This window comes from Camellia sinensis, chromosome 6 (genome assembly GCF_055761805.1).
Source record: "Camellia sinensis isolate YWXY chromosome 6, ASM5576180v1, whole genome shotgun sequence".
NCBI lineage: Eukaryota > Viridiplantae > Streptophyta > Magnoliopsida > Ericales > Theaceae > Camellia > Camellia sinensis.
In genome coordinates this window covers 24076029-24099528 of record NC_138966.1, presented here as the reverse complement: position 1 = coordinate 24099528, position 23500 = coordinate 24076029, and the positions used below count along the sequence as shown (strand labels likewise).

Sequence of the window (23500 nt, the reverse complement as noted above, 5' to 3'; positions counted from 1 at the left end):
GGTTTCAATTTTCGAAAATTATTTTTCAAGTTTCAATCCTTAATTTTTAAATTTTTAATGAACCTTTTTAATATTTTAATCATCTTTTTAATTGATTAAAATATTGAAAATTTTCACTAAAAATTTAAAAAAATACTAATTAAAAACTCAAAGAATAATTTTAAAATATTGAAACAAATTTTTAATACAAAACCAATTTTGACTCGTTCAAGCCCGTTCGTTTGCCACATCTTCAAAAAGAAAAAAAAAAAAAGAAAAAAAAAAAAGAAAAAAAAAAAAACCAAACAAATTATTCCCAAAATTGCCCCCCTTTTCTTCTTCTCTTGCTCAGTCTCTCATCTGTCTCTCTGTCTCTCAGTCGCGCTCATCTCTCTCTCTCTCTCTCTCTCTCTCTCAACGGCGTAGTGTAGCAGAGGCGGCGGCGTGCAGCGACGGCGTGCGGCGGCGTGCAGCGGCGTCCAGCAACGACAGCATCTCTCTCAGTCGCTCATCTCTCTCTTCTCTCTCTCTCTCTCTCTCTCAGCGGCGTCTCTCTCTTTCTCTGTCACACGCTCACTCAGTTTCAATCGCCTCTCTCTCACTCACTCACGCGTAGAGCGACTATGAGTAGCGGCGGTGAGTATGGGTCTTTCTTTCCCTATATATATATGATATATGTGTGTGTGCTTGTGTAATAAAATGAAAGAAAACTCGATTTCATAGCTCAAGCCCTAAATTTTGTTTTCTTTTGTTTTGTTTTAAAGAGTTCTTGTAATTGGGTTTTGATTTTATCTGTGCTTCCAAATCCCAATTGGGATGTATATACATGTGTGCGTTTGCATGTAATTATTTGTATATTCTTACCATTTCGTTTAAATGAGAAACCAGTGCAAATTAAGGCTATGTTTGGATCATGGATTTGGGTCATTTCCCTTTTGAAATTTGTACCCAAATCTATGATCCGAATAAAAGGTATGTGAAAATAAAAAATTCGGGGAAATTGTGATTGTAAATATAATTTTGTTTAATTGAAAATTAAAAAAAGAAAAATCTGTAAAACTTCAAAACTCATGTGCATTCTGCTTTACTAAGTTTTCTTGGCAACCAAACTGATCGTATTTGCTTCGAAATGCCAATTTGTAATGTGACATCAGGGTTCTCTTGGAATTTTTTGTTTTTATTTTGGATTTAGTGTGGACTAAAGAACAGAAAAATGATCTCTTTTCCGTTTCAACTTCCCAAGTTTCAATGATGCTATTTTCACTTCCAAGTTCCAAATGCCATTTTGAAATGGAATTTGATATAATGGCCTCATTTGGTAGAGCTGTGGGAAAGTGATTATAAATTATAGCTTAATAGATTACAACTCATGGTTGTGAACATAAACTAGTAACCTATTTGGTGCAGTTGTGGAAATATGGATTTAAGCAGCAGAGTAGTGTTTGGTAAATAAGCTGTAAAATAGCTTTTTGCTGTATAATTGTCATTTTTTCCCTTATAAGATATAAAATTTGTGATTTCATTTATAATACATTTTTTTCTTCTCTTCTTTCTTTGTTAATTTTGTTTAATTTATTAATTCATTAAAATTAATATTCATGTTCTAATTTATATTAATGTTGTGATTTCATTACATATTATTTTTTATATATTTATTTTAATTATTTATATCTGTATTTCTTTAGTATCAATTATTATTATTATTATTATTATTTGTTCATCAATTATTTTAATAATAATAATGGAGCGCCGGAGATGACCTAGCCACTGTCGAAACAACGCCGGAGATGCGTGAGCCGAAACCCATTGCCGTCGATGACCTAGCCCTCTTCTCCTTCAGCTGAAACCCTAGACCTTACGGTCTACCAAAACCCTAGCATGGTTTTCCTACCAGATCGCGAAGAGGGAGAGATAGAGAGAGAGAGCTCTCGTTGATGCGATGGTAGTGGTTTCTCTGACCAGATCGCGACGTTAGGATTTTAGATCATGATCTAGCCTAGTTCTCCGACCAGATTGCGAAGAGAGAGAGAGAGATAGAGAGTGAGCTCTCGTTGATGCGATGGCGGTGTTCTCCGACCGGATCGCGATGAAAGGAGAGTTTCAGATCATGTGAGAGAGAGAGAGAGAGAGAGAGAGAGAGAGAGAGAGATTGCAAAGAGAGAGAACCCTTTTTCGCTCTCGCCGGAAATCGCCTTTCCGCTCTCTCTGAAGTGAACAGTGATTGCGAATTTGAGATTTATATATCGGTGTTTTGGTAATACTTAAAGTTGATGAGGGGCATTTAAGTAAATTTACCCATTCCTTCTTAGCTTGCCGTTTAAGCTGATTTAGAAAAATACCCCAATAGCCACTTCAAGAAAAAGTTGATTTTTAGCTTATAAAAAGCTATAATCTGTATTCTTAAGCTATACCAAACACAACAAAATAACTTAAATTAAACTAAGGCCTCGTTTGGGAACAGGCTAATTTAGTAACTTTTTGGTTATTTGGCTAAAAAGGTAGGTAAAAAAAACTTGTATGTTTGGGATGACTTTTTGGCTAATTACGAAAAGATGTGCAAAAAGTAGAGAGAAAAGAGAATCTTTGACTTTTTGGTATGGGTTGTTGGCTTTTTGGCTAATTTAGTAATTTTTTGGCTAATTGACTAAAATAGCCTCTTGCCAAACGAGGCCTAAAAGCTGAAATAAGCAGCTTATAAGCCCTACTAAACAGGCCCAATGCCAACATATCGTTTTAAAAAAATAAACGTAACTCATTCAGTTATCTCATTATAACTCTGCTTAAAGATGATACAGTAAGTTAAATCAAAATTGCTCTTCTTAGTATACAATGGTTATGCTTGACCTTTTTTAACCAATACCTTTATAAGTTTTGTTTACGTTGCATACTTAAACCTAATCCATTGGTCAATACTACAATCGGTGAGTGTGATTTTGAAGCTTTTTACCTATTTAAGATGCAAGGAATTGTGTTATTTATTGCAGATACATACACTTCTAATGGACAGCATCACACCCAACATGTTTCTGCCTCAATATTTCCAAATCTCTTTTTCTCTCTATTTTACTTATAGCTGGGTGTGGGTTAAATTTATTTCCTTCTTGCAGATGTGCAACAAATTCCGAGACAAAGGAAGAGGTTGCAATCAAGAGAATTGCGAATGCATTTGATAACAGAATTGATGCTAAAAGGACCCTACGCGAAATCAAACTGTTTGGGCGCGGGTCGGTTGTGGCCACGGAACCTCCAATCCGCCATCCGTCCGCCAGATTGGCGGATTGAAGAAAATCAATCCGCATCCGTCCGCCAATCCGGCGGATGTGGATTGAGCGGATTGGCGGTTTGGCGGATGGATGCGAATCGGTTTGGCGGTTTAAAATTTTATAAATTTTCAACATAATTCAACTTGTGTACTTCCTCAAAAAAAAAAAAAAAGTATTACAGTCAATGACTTAAAAAAGTATTACAATCACTATATGCCTTATCCAAAGAAAGAAAGTTTGAAACTTTAGAATATCATGATCACTGCATACCTCATCCACATATTACAATCACCACATTATTCATCCCCATAAAGTATTACAATCTGTGATTCTTAAAATATAATAACAATTCAAACCACCAAAATCATGAACAGAGCAGTAGTAGAGATTGAATGTCTCTGTATTGTTACATCTACATATGTTTTTGAAAACAAAAACCAACCAGCATATATCATATTTTCTATTTATTATTTTTAGAGTTAGATTTAAAAACTAAAAAATATAGATGAATAATGCGTTTATTTTTTTCAATTCAAAAAATATATTCAAGTTGAAAACTTTTTTTCAACAGAATATTTAAATTCTTTTTTAATTGAAAACACAAACATAATATTTAAACAAATTGAAAATACAAAGTCTTATAAAGTACTAGGGGTGCTCGCGATTTGGCGGTTTGGCGGTTCGGTTGCGGCCAAAAAATCTCAAATCCGCCATCCGTCCGCCAAATTGGCGGATTGGAGAAGATCAATCCGCAACCGTCCGCTCGTCATCACGCATCCGTCCACATTGCGGCGGATCGGTTCGGTTCGGTCGGTTTTGGCGGATCGGTATATCCGCTGCTCACCCCTAGTTTTGCCATATGGATCATGAGAATGTAATCACAACTTTACATAAATTATAGTACTTGCTTAGTTGTTTGGGGTCACATATCTTCTACAGCTCCTCTACAAGCTATGCAATCATAAATTGCTGCATTTCGTGCCAATGTTTGTGTTTAGTTTCTATTTTAAAACGTGATCAATTATGTCAACAAAGGCATTAGCCATTGTTGTGATAAATAAATTCAAGATTTACAGAGGAGAGTATGGAGAATAAATGTCAGACCCTTATTTTCTGGATGCTTTTAAGTTCTGCTATGAGTTTGAGATGATGTGACATACTACTATTGTGCAGGTTATTAAAATTAAGGATATCATACGGCCACCAGAGAAAGATGAGTTCAGTGATGTGTATACTGCATATGAACTTATGGATATCGATCTATATCAAATAATACACTCTTCCCAGGATCTCACAGATGATCATTGTCAGGTAGCTTTTTTATATGATTTTACTCTCTCGTAAAAGGTGGTCACTATTGATTACCGAGACTTGTGAACTATGCTTGTAACTCTACAGTGTGTTAAATTCAACACATTCGTATAATTTTTCACTGAGTTGCATGAATCCATCAATTCTTGTGTTTGTGCAACTCGATTTAAAAGTGAGTTATGTGCAAAATTGACCTGGAAGGTTAACCATGTAGGCTGTAGGTGAGGTCCAGCTTACTAAAATATATATCATGCAACATTAATGAGGTTTTTGTCAGCAAGTTGCTTTACTGCTCATGAAGTTTCTCTATCTAGGTGCTCTTGTTTAATTTTGTTCTCTTGGATTTTGAGAATTAATTGCTTTAAGTTCTCTGTGACTATTACAGTGGCTTACTAAAGTTACATATTTTATGGGGCCACAATCTATTGTTATTTTATTTTGTGAATTTATTTTCTTTATTTTGGTGTATAGAAACAATTATATTTTTTTCCCCAATTATGAATGACAGAAGTAATTTGAATCTCAACTGGGTATCCCAAGAGAGTAAATTTCTGAAACTGAAGTTGCGAGTTCCATCCAGCTCCAGCCTTGCCAAGGATTTGGAAATTCAGCATGCCTTGTCATCAAGTTTTATGCACAATTTCATTTTTACGATATTATTTCTGTGCAACTTTTTCTTAGTTTAAACTTGATGTCTAATCCTGATGGCATTTTTTGTTTTGTTAATTTCACATTTAACTTGCACAGGCATGGCTTATGTATTTTTGGAGAAGAGCTGAAGTCCATGGTGTAGAAGAGGAGATTGCCAAAGAACGACTTCAATTTTGGATTATCTGTAGCGGGCACTCACCAACCTCACATGATGCTGTTGATGGTAATTGTTACTTGACTTTAAACCCATCTTCACGTGCAGATATCAGTCATTAGTTTCAACAATGCCATTTGGAAAATATTTGGTGGGCATTGGTCATTGTCTTTGAAATTTACTTAGCTTAATTACCTGATGTGTCTGGTGCAGTTTACATGTTACACAAACTTTCCAGTTGTCTTTCTGGAAGCAATTTTTTCAAGTCCATCCCAGTGTTACATAGACTCTTACATTTCTCTCAATGTACCCATGTCTACTGGATATGACAATGTGTCCAACCCCGTACTCAAATTAGGTACTTGAATCCTCTAATCCCCATCACCCCCTTCCCCCCAACCACCCACCCACCCACACACACACAAACTCCAAAAAAAAAAAAAAATAAAATAAAATAAAGGAGGAAAGGAAAAGAAGCTAGCCTATGTTTTAGGCTAGCTAGTGCTCAGCATGGTTAGTATTAACATGAAGGGTAACCCAATCTTAAATTATTCAAGCATAACCAGAAACCTTTTTTCCATAGTTGCATTCTTATGTAACAATGATGCCAAGTGCCAACATTGAAGAAGGATACGAGAACAGAAAAAGGAACCTCTATTTTCCGGAGCCTCTTCCTTGATGTTGCTGTCTGAAATCATGTGAAGACTATTTTCAACAATCAATTTTTTTTTTCTCTAGGCTAGGGGTGAATAAGAACAGAGAAAACAATATGAAAGAAGAAAATAGATGAAAGGAAGACCAGAGAGGAAGACAATAGATCATGCCAGGAAGACAAAAAGAACCGGATAGCGTCATTTGGTTTCTTGGAACCTAATATGCTTGGATTGTTTAGGACCCCAAGGCTAGGTTTGGCATCTCCTAAAAAAATCAAAAAGTCACTATCTTATTTAAGTCACATTATCTTATTTAAGTCACATCACCTCTCTACTATATAATTTCAAACTCAACCCATATTTCATAAAAAGTCAAAAAATGCACTTATTTAAAACGTCCCAAATAACCGTTTTATGAGAGTGTTTACTTGAAACTGTAGTTTGGTCACAAGGCTAGTGAGCCAATCTTTGGCCCTTGGCGGTTCAGGCTTGCTATTAATTTCAAGCTTGGTTTCTTAACTAAATAAACGAACACAAACCAAACCATCACACAACCAATCCTGTGTTGTTTGGTAACCGCTCAGTTTGTTTGCAGCCTACTTATTTTGTATATGTATGTATGTATTTATTTATGTGACCTGTAGATAATAGGAGCAAGTTGGTTTCTTGAAAAAGTTAGGTCTGTTTGCTTGTTCAGATGGAGTTATTTCATTTTGAGTTGACTAATGAAAAATAATGTTAAATTTGTAAATGACCTATCCTTAAATTTTGTGTTCGCATAAGAAAGAATATATATTGAATCTCTTTTCCCTTTGGGCACATCCAATAAAATTGGAACAATACAAGAAGAATAGATTGTGAATCTTGCAATTTTAGATCAGATAATTCTATGTTTTAAAAGTAATGATCAAATTTAATTTTTCATTAAGTAAATTTTGTAGATATTTTACGTATTTCTAAGGAGTCGTTTGGTAACACTTACGTTTTCAGTTTTCTGTTTAAATTTATAAAAATTTTAAAAACTCAAATAAAAATTTGTTTGGTAAAATTTTTGATTTATAAATCAGTGGTCTCAGTTTATAAATTTGGCCAAAAAATGAAAACACAAAAAATGTGTTTCCATTTTGAGTTTTGAGTTTTTTTTTTTTTTTACCACCCAACACTAGCCACCACCCGCCACCATTTTCCACCACCATCTTCCGCCACCACCACCTACCCCCCACCACCACCTGCCACCACCATTCACCACCCACCTGCCACCACCACCCGCCACCACCACCCACCACCACCACCCACCGGCCACCACCCATCTGCCACCCACTTGCCGCCACCACCCACCCCACACCCCCTACCACCACCTGCTACCACCACTCACCACCTACCTGTCACCACCACCCACCACCCGCCACCTACTTGCCACCACCATTCACCACCCGCCTGCCACCACTAGCCACCTGTCACGTACCCGTCACCACCACCCGCCACCCACCACCACTACCCACTCGCTACCCACTTGCTACCATCACCCACCACCACCACCACCACCACCACCACCCACTCGCTACCACCTACCACCCGCCATCGTCACCCACCCACCCACCACCACCACCACTCGCCACCACTCGCCATCCGCCACCACCACCCACCACCCACTCGCTACGACCCATCACTCGCCACCGTCACCCACCCACCTATCATCACTATCCACCACTCATCTGCAAGCACCACCCGCCACCTGCCACCACCACCCACTCGTTGCCACCCGCCACCGTCACCCACCCACCCACCACCACCACCCACCCGCCACTACCACCCGCCACCACCACTACCACCACCCATTCGCTACCACCCACCACCTGCCGCCATCACCCACTCACTCACCCACCCACCACCCACCGTCATCACTTTTCACCACCGTCTTCCGTTGCCACTTGCTACCACTTGCCATTTCTCGCTTTTTTTTTTTATATTTTAATTTTTTTTTAAACATTTTGTCAATTACCAAACGCGTTTGTAGTTTATATTTTTTTAAAAATAAACAAAAACCAGTTTATAAAATTTTTGTAAATATAAATTGAAAACGTAAACGTTACCAAACACACCCTAAACACATTGAGTTATTTAATTCCTGAGTGTTGTAATATTAAAATGGCCCAATTCACATTTTGGGACAAAGTATACAAAACATGATGTATTGATCAAAATTTATGCTATTAAGCTGGGGAGTACCAACTGTGTATGCTGTGAGGTTAAGTAATAGAAATGCGAAAATTCTGCTATTTATATACTTATAAGTTGAAAATTCTGCTTCAAATAAAAATCAATTCATGATTTTCATATTTGTTCTCCAAAGAGTGCGGGTAATAAAGGAGAACTGGAAAAGAGAAAAAGAAAATGGGTACTAAAAATTGGAAAACCAGACAAACAGTGTGGGTAAAGGAGTTTCAATTTTGTGTATTATAAATTTTATTGAATGTTAGTGCTCATGGAAATTAAAACAGTTATGAAAATCCAAGATAGTTTTTCTTCTACCACTTGCTTATGATCTGTCACAACTATAATTTTTGTGTAATCTTCATGTTAAATATAATTAAGTTTAGGTGAATGTTTTTCTTTGAACACTTATTAGTTATGCTGTGTTTTTCTTTGAATGTTTTGTCCTGAGGTTTTGTGGATCTTGTAATCGAGTTTGATCTTAAGGTGACTCTTCTCAAAGGCCTTAGACAGGAATTGACGAGCAGGTATCTTCTACACATTGATATATATATATATATATATATATATATGTGTGTGTGTGTGTGTGTGTGTGTGTGTGTGTGTGTGGGTGAAAATCTGACCACACTGCCCGCTTAGTAATCAGCTGGAGAGCACCGGCAGAATAGATGGCTTCAGCTAACCTGTAACAGAAAGAAAAGGCTCCGGCGGTGGTTCTTCTACCCGGGGGCACTCCGACGATCAAGTCAGTATATCTCTCAAAGATAATCAATTGCCAAACTTACTGCTCAAAACATTTACTGCTCAAAACATAAATTACGTACCTTAGACCCACGGGGGTGCCTCTCTCTTATAGTTAATTCCCTCTCAGTCCCACTAGAAGCCTGACTTCTATGAACTCCAATTCAGTACTTACTTTGGACTCCTCATGAGATAAAGATAAACTCCCTAAGAGTTTTATCCTTATCTTGGCTAAGTCTTCTCTTTACTCTAGGACTCTTGTCCCTTATCCGTTTATCTCAGATTCCAATATCTTCGGAGATAACCTCGGCTTCGCCGAGATAACCTTGGCATAACTACCACGATACATGGCACCTCGGTTGACACGTCGGCGTCACCATGCCACGTGTTGGTACTCAGAAAATATATTCCCACAACTGCCCCCTAGGTTCTATTACCCCGGCATTCTGAGATGATGGAACCTATATCGATATCTCTTTCTGTACATTGGCTTACAAACTCTTCAGCTGAGATCGTTTATTTCAAGCCAACATGTTCTCTTCGGAACAAGAATTCCAGTGAACTTCTTCATATGCGTGAGCTGTCACGCATCATTTACTCAATCGTTTCTCTCACGCGTCTTTACCTTATTGGTCCGTGTTTGTGACGCGCCTATAAACCACGTTTTTTCTGCGCACGTCGCCTGACGTATGCGCTGCTCCAGGCACATTGATTACCTTTTGCCACCGTTTTTGGTTTTTGACAAAACACTTCCTTCTTCTTTCATTTCTTCGCTATTGCATTTGCTGTTTCTCTCTCTAAACTCGTTCTTTCGAATCCGCCATTGCTGAAGCTCCAAGCTCTGCATTTGTCTTCCTGGTGGAACTTTCGTCGTTCTGCCACATCTGTAACTACCGACTGACTTCGGCAGTCCTCACATCGGCTTCATTTTTTCTGGTAAGCAACTGTTCCTTCTGATTTCAATTCTTGACCATTTCTGGAATCTCCTGTTATTACTGCCTTGCTCAAATATCAATTTTGTGAATCATACATCTGAATGTGTTTACTCCTTGATTTGGCCCTTGCCTATATCTTGAACATACACACCGTTGCACAACTTCACTGTATTTTTGCCACTGATCTTGGTCCTTTATTTCTCGTATTCTTCATGTTCTTGATAGTCCATCCCTGTTTCTGAAACTTCGCCTTTGTTTTCTGTTTTTTGTGTCTTTGCCAGATCTCTGCCTTCAATTTTTTCTTTCAATCTTTGCCTCCATAGATTTAGGTTTGGGATTTGTCTATAGAACCTATCAATTCTTAGGAAAAAACTGAAACAATCCTTACCAGCATATACCTAGGGTTTCGCCGAGGTCCCGATAACCCCTTAAGAGCATCTTCTTTCTGAAACCTAGCCCTCTGATTTTAGGCCGACGTTTTGGGTATGTGGAGGCACAGGGTTGACACCCCGACGAAATTAGAGTACTTCAGGCAGGAGTTCGGAATCCCAGCTGACGTCAATCTGAGGTTGGCTGGGGATGACGACTCCATTATGCCTACTGACGATACCATGCCCTTCCCTGTAGTTGCTTTTACGGAGTGTGGACTTCAGCTCCCACTTAACATTCTCTTTCGCGAAATTCTTCACTTTTACAAGTTGAACCCTATACAACTTGCCATAAACTCTTATCGAGTGATCAATGGCATCATAGTTTTAGTTAGGCAGGAGAACGCTAGGATCACCCTTGCCGACATCCAACTGTTATACCATGTGCCCCCTTAACCTGAAGGAAAAAGGTTACGTCTATTACCTCAAGCCGAGGTCCACTGAATTCAAAATCATAGCCGACCTTCCAGACTCCAACAAGGGGGCTGGAAATGATTATGTTATTGCTTCGAAAAATTGGGAGTTTGGCGCAGACGAGGACACCCATCTCTACCCTCTTCCCCGATCAGTTAAAGAGGGCAATGGTAAGAGCCCAGCGTCAATACTTAGTTGTTTTTGTACAAGTCTTCAATACTTTATCTATTTCTAATGTCTGTTTCTTCTTGCAGACGTTCGCAAGCCAGCGAAAGACTTCCGCCAATCTTACGTTCCCAGTAAGGATCTGAAAAAACTCCTGGACTTGCCAGTTCACAAAAGAAAAGCACCTCTTCTTCTTAACTTTATTCCTACATACAAATCGATTTTGCCCGACGTCCCAGAAGAAAGAAGAAAAGCCTTTCTCCTCCTACTGCCACAACTCAAACCGCCTCTACATTACGAACAGACCAAGAGTCAACATCTGACCCAACCAATCAACCATCTACTTCGGCCCCATACTTGGTCCTAATACAAGAATGAAAACGTCGGCGAAGACTTGTCAAAACTGCTGAGATGGGTCGCCTAAAGCCCGTTGTTCAAGATCTCCTTGCCGATCTCCCTGTTGACGTCGATGCCCAGCCGACGCAAACCATGCCCCCACCAAAGCTGAAACGAACCAAGAAAGCCCAGCCAAAGGCTAAAGCCACTGAAGTTGAGGCTGAGGATACCCTGACAATTTCACAATTGGCAGGGAGTGAGAAGACGGCTTCCGTTCCCAAAAAACGGTCTGCTGAGACACAACCATCAGAGTCCACACAATCAAAGAAACCGAGGTCATCGTCTGCGACGACCTCGGGGTCCAGAATACCAAAAGTCCTCTGGACGCCTGAAATTACTTTAGAAGATAAGCCCGTTCTTGCCAGCGATAGTGCCGATGACATTAATGTCGGCGTAGCACTCAGCACCGCCTTACTTCTCCCAGGTGATCTTGAGCGGAATGCCAAGATGATGAGTACGAGAACTATGCCTTTATGCTCCAACGTTCTGTCCAAGTAAGTGTCTTTACATGGAAACTTGTCTTCTCTTTTACTTTGTAAAATTTTGTAATAATTTTTGCCCTGTGCTCTTTCCGGCTATTCAACATGTCCACTCTCTCTTTATGCAAGCTTTTGAAAATATGGCAAAGTTGGCCGACATGAAGAGGGAGGTTTCTGCCCTTAAAAAGGAGAACAAAACTCTTCAATCAAAAATGAAAAAACTGGAAGACCAGGCTGAGGCTGCCACCAAAGCCCAAACCCTAGCCAAAGAAAATGCCGAATCTGCTAGGCCATCAAGAAGGTTGCCGAGGCCGAGAAGAGAGAAGCCGAGGACAAAAAGGCCCAAGCCGAAATGGAACTTCAGGAGGCCTTGGCCACTAAAGATGCTGAAATCAAAGCAGCCGACGAAAAAGCCTATGCCCAAGGAATGGCCGACGTTATAGAGGAATACAAATTACAAGTTAGGCAGGCATGCAACAGGGGCTTTTCCCTTGGTTGGATGTCCCTGGCCAAAAAGCTCAATATTCCTGAAGATTCACCTCTGCGCAAGGCTGAAGCTATTCCTCTCCCATTCCCTCCTCCTCCTCCACCTCCAAGTCAAGTTGAAGAAGAATTTGAATCTGAATCTGAGTCTGAAGATGAGGAGGAAGGTGAGGATGAGGCTTTAGTAAGGAAATCCAAGGAGGCTGATGGGCCTAAGTCTCCTTCTCTGAATGAGCAGGTCTTGGACCTGACTCAAGATGATGATGGTGATGCAGTTGCCAAGGAAACTACTCCTGAACAGGCCTCATCTGACATTCCTCCAGCCGAAAAGAGTCTTAATGAAACCCTTGTGCAGATTGACGCCGAAATCGAGGCGGAAAAGACTGCCGAAGTAGCTCTTCAGGAATCAGCCAAGGTAGTTCTCCAACAATCGGCTGAGGTCCAATCTCAAATTGCGCCTGAAGTTGACGAATCATAACTTTGATGTCCCTCTTTTCTTGTTTTTTGTACTTTTCTGTTTCTTGGACAGTAGAAGCTTCTCTGTACGGCCGATGTGCCTTCTGTTTGTGTTGGATATTTTAACATAACTATCTTTCTTTGAATGACTGCATTCTTTTTTGGCTTATCTTTGACTGCCTCTGTTTGATTCTATACTTAGAATTTTTTTGTATGCCTTTCATATTTTGCCTCCTTTGTGCAATCTTCTCGGGGTTACATACCTCGGGTATAATAGCTGCAAAACTTTTACTTCGGCAAGATACTGACCTGCAAACTTTTCATAAATTCTAACAAGTGTGAAACATATACTACTCAATGTTAACTTTGCAAACTTTTTTTCGAGTTTCAACAAGTGTTTAAACGGTGATCTCGGTCTAGCCTATTTGTAAATTGCTACAAATTCCAACAAGGATTAAAATATACTGTAACAGGGATCAACAAGGATTAACATAACAAGTGTTAAACAATAATCTATTTGTAAATTGCTACGAATTTCAACAAGTGTTTAAGTAACATACTTAGCTTTTTTCTCAAGCTGTAAATTGCTACAAATTTCAACAGATGATCATATGTCGGCTTAACGTTATCTTGTAAATTGCTACAAATTTGAACAAGTGTTTAGCATCTTCTTTGGCTTAACCGACTTGTAGATTGCTATAAGTGTTTAAGCAATAACTTCGGCTTTGCTTCAACTCGTAAATTGTTACGAATTTAAACAAGCGAAGAGAAACAGTAATCTTGGCTTAACTTCAACTTGTAAATTGCTACAAATTTCAACAAGTGAAGATAAAGAATCATCTCGGCTTAACTTCAACTTGTAAATTGCTACAAATTTCAACAAGTGAAGATAAGGAACCATCTCGGCTTAACTTCAACTTGTAAATTGCTACAAACCATATCGGCTTAACTTCAACTTGTAAATTGCTACAAATTTCAACAAGTAAAGATAAGGAACCATCTCAGCTTAACTTCAACTTGTAAATTGCTATAAATTTCAACAAGTGAAGATAAGGAACCATCTCAGCTTAACTTCAACTTGTAAATTGCTATAAATTTCAACAAGTGAAGATAAGGAACCATCTCAGCTTAACTTCAACTTGTAAATTGTTACAAATTTCAACAAGTGAAGATAAGGAACCATCTCAGCTTAACTTCAACTTGTAAATTGCTACAAATTTCAACAAGTGAAGATAAAGAACTATCTCAGCTTAACTTTAACTTGTAAATTGCTACAAATTTCAACAAGTGAATTAAGTGTCTCTGTCTTCTCTCTGCCCCCAATGTGAACCTGAGTTCTACTTGGGTTCTCATTATTCATGTCTCCAAAAACACCAATATGTAACTTTATCAATCATATGTGTTTAAAGAAAAGGGAAAAGATTTTATTGATGACATCGGCAAAAAATAATGCACATCTAATGATAGAAGAATTTCAAATTACAAGTGTTCCAAGGTCTTGGCAGTGCTTTGCCCTCGTTGTCTTCAAGCCGATAAGCTCTATTGCCTAATACCGAAGTAATTCTGTAGGGTCCTTCCCAGTTTGGGCCAAGTTTGCCCTCTCTGGGATCCTTCTTGTTGCCGACGACTTTTCTCAGGACTAGGTCGCCGACTTGAAAATCTCTTGGATTGACCTTCTTGTTGTAAGCTCTGGCAAGCTGTTGCTGGTATACTGCGAGCTGAATTGCAGCTTTCTCTATTCGTTCTTCCAAAAGATCCAAATTTCGGGCTAAGAGTATGCCATTAGTCCCGTTCTCAACTCCCTAGGTTCGGATCCCTGGGATGCCGACTTCCAGTGGAATGACTGCTTCTGTGCCATAAGCCATGGCAAAGGGGAATTCCCCTGTTGATCTTCTCGGCGTAGCCCGATATGCCCAAAGTACGTTAGGCAATTCGTCTACCCACTTTCATTTTGCTGTCTGCAGCCTCTTCTTTATTCCATCCAAAATTACTTTGTTGGATGCTTCTGCTTGCCCATTACTTTGGGGAAAACTTGGTGTTGAAAAGTAATTCTTGTTCTTGAATTTCGCACAAAAGTTCTTGATGAGTTTGCTATCAAACTGTGTTCCGTTGTCGGCAACTATTGCTCTTGGAATCCCAAATCTGGTGATGATGTTTCTCCATATAAAGTTCTTAACGTTCACATCTCGGATTTTGGCAAGATGTTCTGCCTCTATCCACTTCGTAAAGTAATCTGTTGCTACCAGCAAGTATTTTCTCTGCCCAGTTGCCTAGGGAAGTTGCCCAACAAGATCCATGCCTCATTGGGCAAACGGCCAAGGGCTGGATATTGGGTTCAGGTCAGCAGCTGGCTGATGTATCAAGGGTGCAAACCTTTAGCATTGTTCACACTTCTTTACGTAGGCTTCAGCATCCTTTTGCATGTAGGGCCACCAATACCCTTGGGTAATGGCCCTGTGGGCTAATGATCTGCCCCCAGCATAGCTTCCACAAATTCCTTCATAAATTTCATATAGGAAATCTTCAACCTGCAAAGGGTGTACGCACCTTAAAAGGGGTCCAGTGAAGGACCTTTTGTAGAGATGTCCCTCTGCTGTCAGACTGAATCTGGCCGACTTCAATCTGATCTTATGTGCTTCCTTATGGTCTTTTGAGGGCTTTCCCTCTTTTAGGAATGCAACAATTGCATCCATCCAGCTTAGTCCCAAGTCCACGCACATTGCTTCTTGTTCTGTGATCGGCTGTTCTATGCTCGGGCCCGATAAATAGTCAATCATTATTGTTCTTGTTTTTCCAGTCTGCATTGAACTTGCCAGGTTAGCCAACGCATCGGCGTGGGTGTTGTCATCTCAACTAACTTGGAGTAGTCGGCAGTTCTGAAATAGGGCTGCCAATCTGATGACCTCTTTTGCATATGCCGACATCTTTACGTCTCTGGCTGCAAATTCTCCTGTTGACTGGTTAACAATAAGCTGTGAATCACAAAAAACTATTACCTCATCTGCTTCTGCTGCTACTGCCAGTTTTAGCCCTGCAATTAATGCTTCGTATTCCGCCTCATTGTTTGAGGCCTTGAACCCCAAACGGATGGACTATTCTATTATTTCTCCATTTGGAGATATCAACAGTACTCCCGCCTCCGCTCCTTGTTGGTTTGAACTTCCATCGACAAACAGTCTGAATGAGTCGCCGATGTAGATGCTGCAGGGTCTGAGTTTTTCCTTCCTTTGCTCTTTTGCCTTAGGCTGGTATTCTCCTTGCTTGCTGGGACAATGCTCATCCTGGCTCAACGGAGCCCGATGTTCGATGGTTTCAAGCATGAATTCTCGGATTAGTACTGTACTTACTGCGTGTTCTGACACAGCTAAGTATAAAAACAGCTCTTCCCCAGGTTCAGGTGTCGAGAGGACCGGAGCCGTGGTCAGATATTTCTTTAGGTCGGCCAAAGCGGCTTCGCATTCCTCTGTCCATAGGAAGTTTGTGGTTTTTTTTACCAGGTTGAAGAAAGGTATGCACTTATCTGAGCTTCTGCTGATAAATCTGTTTAGGGCTGCGGCACTGCCAGTAAGCATCTGAACCTGTTTTGCCGACGGCGGGCTCTTTAGCTCCAGGATGGCCTTGATTTGATATGGTCTGGCCTCAATGCCCTTTCTTGATACCAGGTACCCCAAAAACTTACCTAATCCAACTCCAAACGCGCACTTCGATGCGTTGAGTCGGAGCCGGTATGTTTTAAGTATATCAAAGACCTCTTTTAGGTCGGCAAGATGACCCTTAGATTCCTTGGTCTTCACGACCATGTCATCGATGTAGACTTCTACCGTTTTGCCAATTAGGTGTTTGAATATCTTGGTTACCAACCTTTGGTAAGTTGCTCCTGCGTTTTTCAACCCAAAGGGCATTACCTTGTAACAGTACAGCCCTTTAGGGGTGATAAACGCTGTCTTCTCTTCGTCTGGAGGGTATATAGCTATCTGGTGGTACCCCCTGTAGGCATCTAGAAAACTCATTCTTCCATGCCCTGAAGTAGCATCTATTAGTTGGTCAATCTTGGGTAGAGGAAAGCTGTCTTTGGGGCAGGCTTTGTTGAGGCTGGTGAAGTCTACACAGACCCTCCACTTACCGTTCTTCTTCTTTACCACTACTGTGTTGGATAGCCATGTCGGGTAGTGAACTTCTCGGATGGTCCTAGCCTCCAGAAGTCTGTCTACTTCTTCTTCTACTGCTTCGACGTGCATCAACGTCGGTCTTCTGGCTCGTTGTATCGCAGGTTTTGCCGACCTGTCGACGTTCAGTCTGTGGCAAGTGACCTCAGGGTCAATGGCAGGCATTTCGTAAGGTGTCCAAGCGAACACCTCAATGTTGGCTCTTAGAAAAGTTTCCAACTCTTTTTCCTCTTCTTCGGCTAAGCCTGAGCTGAGAAGAAAGAAGCGTTCTTCATCCCCATCCCGGACGAGGATTTTCTTTAGTGCCTCTTCGCTCTTCTCGGCTGGTTCTTTGCCGACGTCTTCTAGGACTTCCACGTCCTCATCTTCAATTTCTGCCTTCATTGGCTCTTGTATGCTGCAGGTAGACTTCATTGCTGCCATGGAGCAATTCTTTGCCTGCAGTTGATCTCCTCTGACTTCTTCAATCCCATGCTCTGTTGGGAACCGCAATAGTTGATGCAACGTTGAGGGAACTGCCCCCATTGCATGCAACCATGACCTTCCCAAGATGATGTTGTATGGCGAGGGTGTGTCAATCACCATGAATTCAGTCTTGATCTTCTTAGTGCCAGCTTGTACTTCCACGCTTGCTGCGCCCAGTGGCCACGTCGGCATTCCATTGAAGCCGACCATTGGGCCGCTGGATTGTTCCAGGTTGTCAGGATGAAGCCCGAGCTCCTTATAGCATCTGACATACATGATGTCACAAGAGCTGCCTTGATCAATTAGGATGCGTTTCACTTGGCATTCCCCAACTTGGAGGGATACTACCAAGGCATCATTGTGGGGGTGCTGGACCATCTCTAGGTCAGTTTCAGTAAAGGCTATCGTCGGTCCCTTGCAATCTTCAGGCCGAGGTCTTTTATGTCTGACCTGGTTCACGTGTTGTAGGTGTTTTACCTTCTGGGTCTCCCCTCGTATGTCGTTCTCATTCACCTTTGAGTGAATTACGTTAACCACCCGTGGTCCTCCTGCCTGTGGTTGTTGTGCTGGGGGAGGCGGAGCTGCTGGTGCTTGAGGCAATCTTGCCTGTTCTTCCCTTATCCTGGCCTCATCGACAAGGTCCCTCAGAAGGCCTTGCCTCACCAAGTCTTCTAAGTGTGCTTTCAGGGCTCTGCAACCCTGAGTTGGGTGCCCTTCTTCGTTGTGGTAAGCATAACGTCTTCCGACGTTTCTTCCCATAAATTCCCCTGGTGCTCTAGGCGGTGCCCTGAAACAGGGTTGGTTTCGTATTTGATCCAGAACTTTGTGGATAGGGATTCGGAACACAGTCGTTACCGCTTGTTTAGCCCTTAGTTTCGTTTCTTTTACCTCGGCCCCGCTTCGGCGAGCCGTTTCCTTTTTCCTACTTTGTCTCTTTGTTTCCCGATGTATCCTCCTCGGCTCTAGCGTACTTCTCGATTCGTGCCATGAGTTCTTCCATGCTTTTTAGCAATGTTTTTACCAAAGATTTCCGTAGTGGGCAATCGTCTTTCAGGCCGTTCTTGAAAGACACGATTGCCACTTCTTGGTTGCATTCAGGTATTCGATTGAACACCTCGTAGTACCTCTTTGCGTAGGCCCTCAGGCCTTCATCCTTGGTGATTCTTAGAGCCATTAAAGCGTCAACCCTCAAGGGCTGTAATTTGTTCGTCACAAACCTGGCCACAAACATCTCGGCCAGGCCTTCCCAAGTTTTTACGCTTCCCTTCGATAGTTTATGGAACCAATCTGATGCAATCTCCCTAAAGGATGAGGGGAATACTTTGCAGAGCAATGGCTCGTTCCCACTATATAATGCCATTGAATTCAGGTAAAGTCCAACGTGAAAGTTGGGATCTGACTTACCATCATATATTTGGAACCTCGGCATACTGAATCTCTTTGGTGCTTCAAATTTGTCCAGTTCTACCGAAAAGGGTGTCCTCGGCTTAACCGGGGAAGTTACCTCGGCTTCAGTATTCTGTTGCTTCCTTTTGAGGTAATCCCTCAAGTCTTCTTTACTCCTTCTTGGAGCTCGGCTATCTCTGGACTTCAACCTTTTTGGCACACTACTTTCGGCCTCGTGGTGGGCCCGTTTCGATCTTTTTCCATGGGTTGTGTCAAAGCAGAGTACTTGCCCTTGAACGTGCCGATGTTCTTTGGGCTCTAGATCCTTTATGTGACACGTTCTTCAGGACTGTTCTCGCCTTGGCTCCTTTCGTCCGACTTCCCTAGAAGGTCGGTGAGAGTGCCTTCCGCTCCTGGTATGCTGGGGAGCCTCGGGGATTGTTTTCATTCCCCCCTTCTAGGTTTTAGTTGCTGGAATCGGCGTGTCCTGCAGTGGGTATGGTGGTTGCATAACATTGTTCTGCATCATGAAGTTGACGACCGACTGTAGGTCTGCCAACTTGTTTGCCAATTCTTTTACTTCTTCATCCCTCCGTAGGCACCTGTCCCTCTATACCTGGAGGTTATCTTCATTGTAGTACTTGCCTTGGTCTGTCTTCTTCGAAGTGTCGCCCTCCTGGCCGATGTCTTTCTCTCCGTGACCCTGGTCACGGGTTTCAGCATTGTGGTTGTCTCCTTCCATATCAAGATCGATTGGTTTGCCATTCCCAGCAGGAGTGTCGTCCCCAATCTTTTCCTTCTGTCCGTTACTGGCCATCTATTCTTCTCACTTCCCATAGACGACTCCAAATTGTATGGGTGAAAATCTGACCACACTGCCCGCTTAGTAATCAGTTGGAGAGCACCGGCAGAATAGATGGCTTCAGCTAACCTGTAACAGAAAGAAAAGGCTCCGGCGGTGGTTCTTCCACCCGGGGGCACTCCGATGATCAAGTCAGTATATCTCTCAAAGATAATCAATTGCCATACTTACTGCTCAAAATATAAATTGCGTACTTTAGACCCACGGGGTGCCTCTCTTTTATAGTTAATTCCCTCTCAGTCCCACTAGAAGCCTGACTTCTATGGACTCCAATTCAGTACTTACTTTGGACTCCTCATGAGATAAAGATAAACTCCCTAAGAGTTTTATCCTTATCTTGGCTAAGTCTTCTCTTTACTCTAGGACTCTTGTCCCTTATCCGTTTATCTCGGATTCCGATATCTTCGGAGATAACCTCGGCCTCGTCGAGATAACCTCGGCATAACTACCACGACACGTGGCACCTCGGCTAACACGTCGGCGTCACCATGCCACGTGTTGGTACTCAGAAAATATATCCCCACAATATATATATATATATATACACACACGCATATACATAATCACACACGTGGGTGAGGTTAAGGGTGAGCCTACTGAAAACCCATAATGGTCTTAAGAGGTTGAGAGGTAACCTACTGAAAACTCGGATATGTTATATTTGTTGTATGGGTTGTTGGTAGAGATTGCAGGTGAATCTACTGAAAACCCATGTATATTGTTTTATTTATTGTAGCATTATTTGAATGTTAAATGGAAATGCAACATCAAGAAAAAAGAAAAAGAAACATAACCAATTAAATATCTAATACATCTTCATAACTCATAATAATATATGTATGGATATAGGACGGGACTCCCGGTTTTGAAAACTATGTAGAAAAATACGCTTTTTGCACATTCTTTCGTAAAAAATCAAAAAGTCATCCCAAACATACTAGTTTTTTTTTACATCATATTTTAGCTAAAAAGTCAAAAAGTTACTAAAAAAAGCTTGTTCTCAAACGAGGCCTAAATCCAAAAATGCACTTTTCTAATACTTGGCTTGATAATAGGCTATCAGGGGCTAAAATCGTGAAAAAGTTATGAGAAGGCCCAGGGTGAAAAAGTCATGAGAAAGCCTAAGAACACCCCTAACACCTCGGGAGGGACCAATGTAAGTTGTGGAAACTTACAGAATTAGCATGGAACTCCCAGTTTGAAAACTAAGTTTAAAAATGTACTTTTCTAATACTTAGGCTTGACTTGAAAATAGGCTATCGGGGCCTAAATCGTGAAACAGCCTCGAGAAGGCCCGAGAAACATCCCAAACACCTCTAGAGGGACCAATGTTAGTTTTGGAAATTTACGGAACTAACGCGGGACTCCTGGTTTGAAAACTAAGCAGAAAATTGTATTTTTTTCCAATACTTAGGCTTGAAAATAGGCCATCGGTGGCCAAAATCGTGACACAGCCACGAGAAAGCCTGGGGAACACCCCTAACAACTCGGAAGGGACCATTGTAACTTGTAAAAACTTACAGAACTTGCATGGGACTCTCGGTTTGAAAACTAAGTAAAAAAATACGTTTTTTCAACACTTAGGCTTGAAAATTGGCCATCGGGGACCAAAATCATGTAATAGCAATGAGAAGGCCCGGGAACACCCTGAACACCTTGGGAGGGACCAATGTAACTTATGGAAACTTACGGAATTAGCACGGGACACCAGGTTTGAAAAATGCATTCCAACACTTAGGCTTGAAAATAGGTCATCGGGGGCCAAAATCGTGAAACAGTCACGAGAAGGCCTGTGGAACACCCTGAACACCTCGGGAGGGATCAATGTAAGTTGTGAAAATTTACGAAACTAGCAAGGGACTCCCAGTTTGAAAACTAAGTCAGAAAATACATTTTTTCAACACTTAGGCTTGAAAAATGTTAAATTATATATTTGATTGATAAGATAATAATTGTCTTCTTTTTCTTTTTGTTTTCTTTTTTGGTTTTTTTTTTGGTTTTTTTTTTTCTGTTTTGTTTTGTTTTGTTGCAGATTGGAGATTAGATATGGATGTGTTTGGAAATTTGGAGAGCAAAAGCTTGCACATTTTGTGTTTTTGATAATTTTACCTTACATGTATTTTGGTTGCGCTGTAAATTTTATATTTTTGTGGGTGTTAAGGGGCATGTTTGGTAATCCGCACTTGATATCATATTTTTGTGGATATTAGTAGACATTTTTTTTGTGGATATTAAGAGACTTGTTTGGTAATTCATAGTTGATATTGTATGTTTGTGAATATTATGAGACATTTCGACTGTGGAGTTTATTAAAATGAACTGATTGTTGTATTGATTTATAATAGATATTTTATTGAACATGTTATTAAAATGCGTGGGGAGTTTTTAGTGAAAAGAAAAATTGAAAATATTATTCTCATTTTTAAAAATTTTAATTATTATTAGCGACAAAATAAAAAACCGTCGCTATTAGTTTTCAAACAACATGACGAATAATTTTGCCACATTTGTTGAATATTGCGTCACTAAATTGAAATATTTGGCGACAATTTTTTTTTTTTTGTCATTGAAGAATTTTGTTCTGTACTCATTTTCGTGTCGAATTTTTTTGTCACCTTAATCTATATCATTGGTGAGGATACTTTTCGTCACTAAAACCTCTATTTTCATATTTGGTGATGAAATATTTCGTGGCCAAAACAATTAAAATAAAATATTATCTAATTCTAGTGATGAAATTGATGTTATAGAGAACGAAAAATGCAACATTTAGAGATGAAAAATTTTATTGCCAAAAATGAAAAATAGGCGACGAAACGATTTTTTGTCACTAGCTACTTTCAGCGACAACGTATAGGCGACGAAGGTGGTGATAAAATTATTTCGTTGCAGACCATTTTGGTGACGAAAATTTGATGTTTGGAGACAAAATGAGTTCGTCACCAAAGACTTTTTTGTTGTAGTGTTTGATAATGGAAAAAATACAATGACAACAAATAGTATTGTTTCAGGTGGCTTTTATCAGCTAACGTTTATTGTTTTGATAATTTTGGCAACTGACAAAAGCTTCCTAAATTGTTGTATGTTTGTGGATATTGTTTCGATAAGTGTTTATGGAATTAGTGATATGTACAAGAGTTTTCTTGTATTTGGAGTAAGGTTTGTTTTCAGTGTTTAACACAATTTATTTATTTTTTTTTTTTTTTGTGCAAGATTTACACACAAAAAATTCATATATATAATGTAATTTTTTTAAACTGTTCCACCAATATACAATTTGGTCAAGTTCTAAGAATGTGAATAGGAATGACAATTTTCAGCTGGATCAAATCATCAAGGCTTCAATGGATGTGATTGACACTTTCTCTTCTTTGGTTTATAGTCGGTTCCTATTAAGGGTGGGTATCGTGTCGTATCAGCTTTGTGTGTCGAAAGTATAAACATGAACACGATTTGTTTAATAAACATGTCATATATGTAAATAATAACACAACCTGTTAATAAGCGTGTCAACCCGTAAGTGACATGATTGATACAATTAATTTTTAATCCTATTTATTTACCATGATACGACATGATTGACCTAACAAAAAAAACCTGTTTTAAAGAAAGAGAAGCAAACATGAAAAATCTTGTTTGGAAGAAAAGAAAAGAAAAAACAAAAATCAAGAGAACAAAAAAGGTCATGCTATATATTCAATTAATTAATATAAATATCTATCTATATATAAAGTTACATAGGTTACAATTAGGTCATTTTCGGGTTGTAAGTCGTGTCCGTGTTAACGGGTTACATGTTAAAATAAACAGGTTACACATGTCATTATCGGATTTCACAGGTTCAATCCAAATACGAAGTTCACGGGTCGTGTTATATACATGTTCGTGTCGGAAAATGC

General features: G+C 40.2%; 1 protein-coding gene across 7 annotated transcripts; it reads left to right on the top strand.

The window, feature by feature from the left end:
• Positions 1-249: 249 nt before the first annotated feature.
• LOC114298007 (coiled-coil domain-containing protein SCD2) lies at positions 250-21916 on the top strand. 7 transcript variants are annotated; one of them, XR_014332045.1, is made up of 8 exons: positions 250-615; positions 3087-3195; positions 4096-4116; positions 4416-4553; positions 5301-5427; positions 8677-8752; positions 8872-8970; positions 21634-21916. XR_014332045.1 is itself a non-coding variant. In XM_028242511.2 (7 exons), the coding sequence occupies exons 3-7, from the start codon at positions 4102-4104 to the stop codon at positions 21809-21811; spliced, it is 534 nt and encodes a 177-aa protein (XP_028098312.2). In that variant the 5' UTR covers positions 250-615; positions 3087-3195; positions 4096-4101; the 3' UTR covers positions 21812-21916. The 7 variants fall into 7 exon arrangements, 5 of the variants coding, with proteins under 5 accessions (XP_028098312.2, XP_028098315.2, XP_082729559.1 ...); XR_014332044.1 differs by having other exon boundaries at positions 8865-8970; XM_028242511.2 differs by lacking the exon at positions 8872-8970.
• The last annotated feature ends 1584 nt before the right edge of the window (positions 21917-23500 follow it).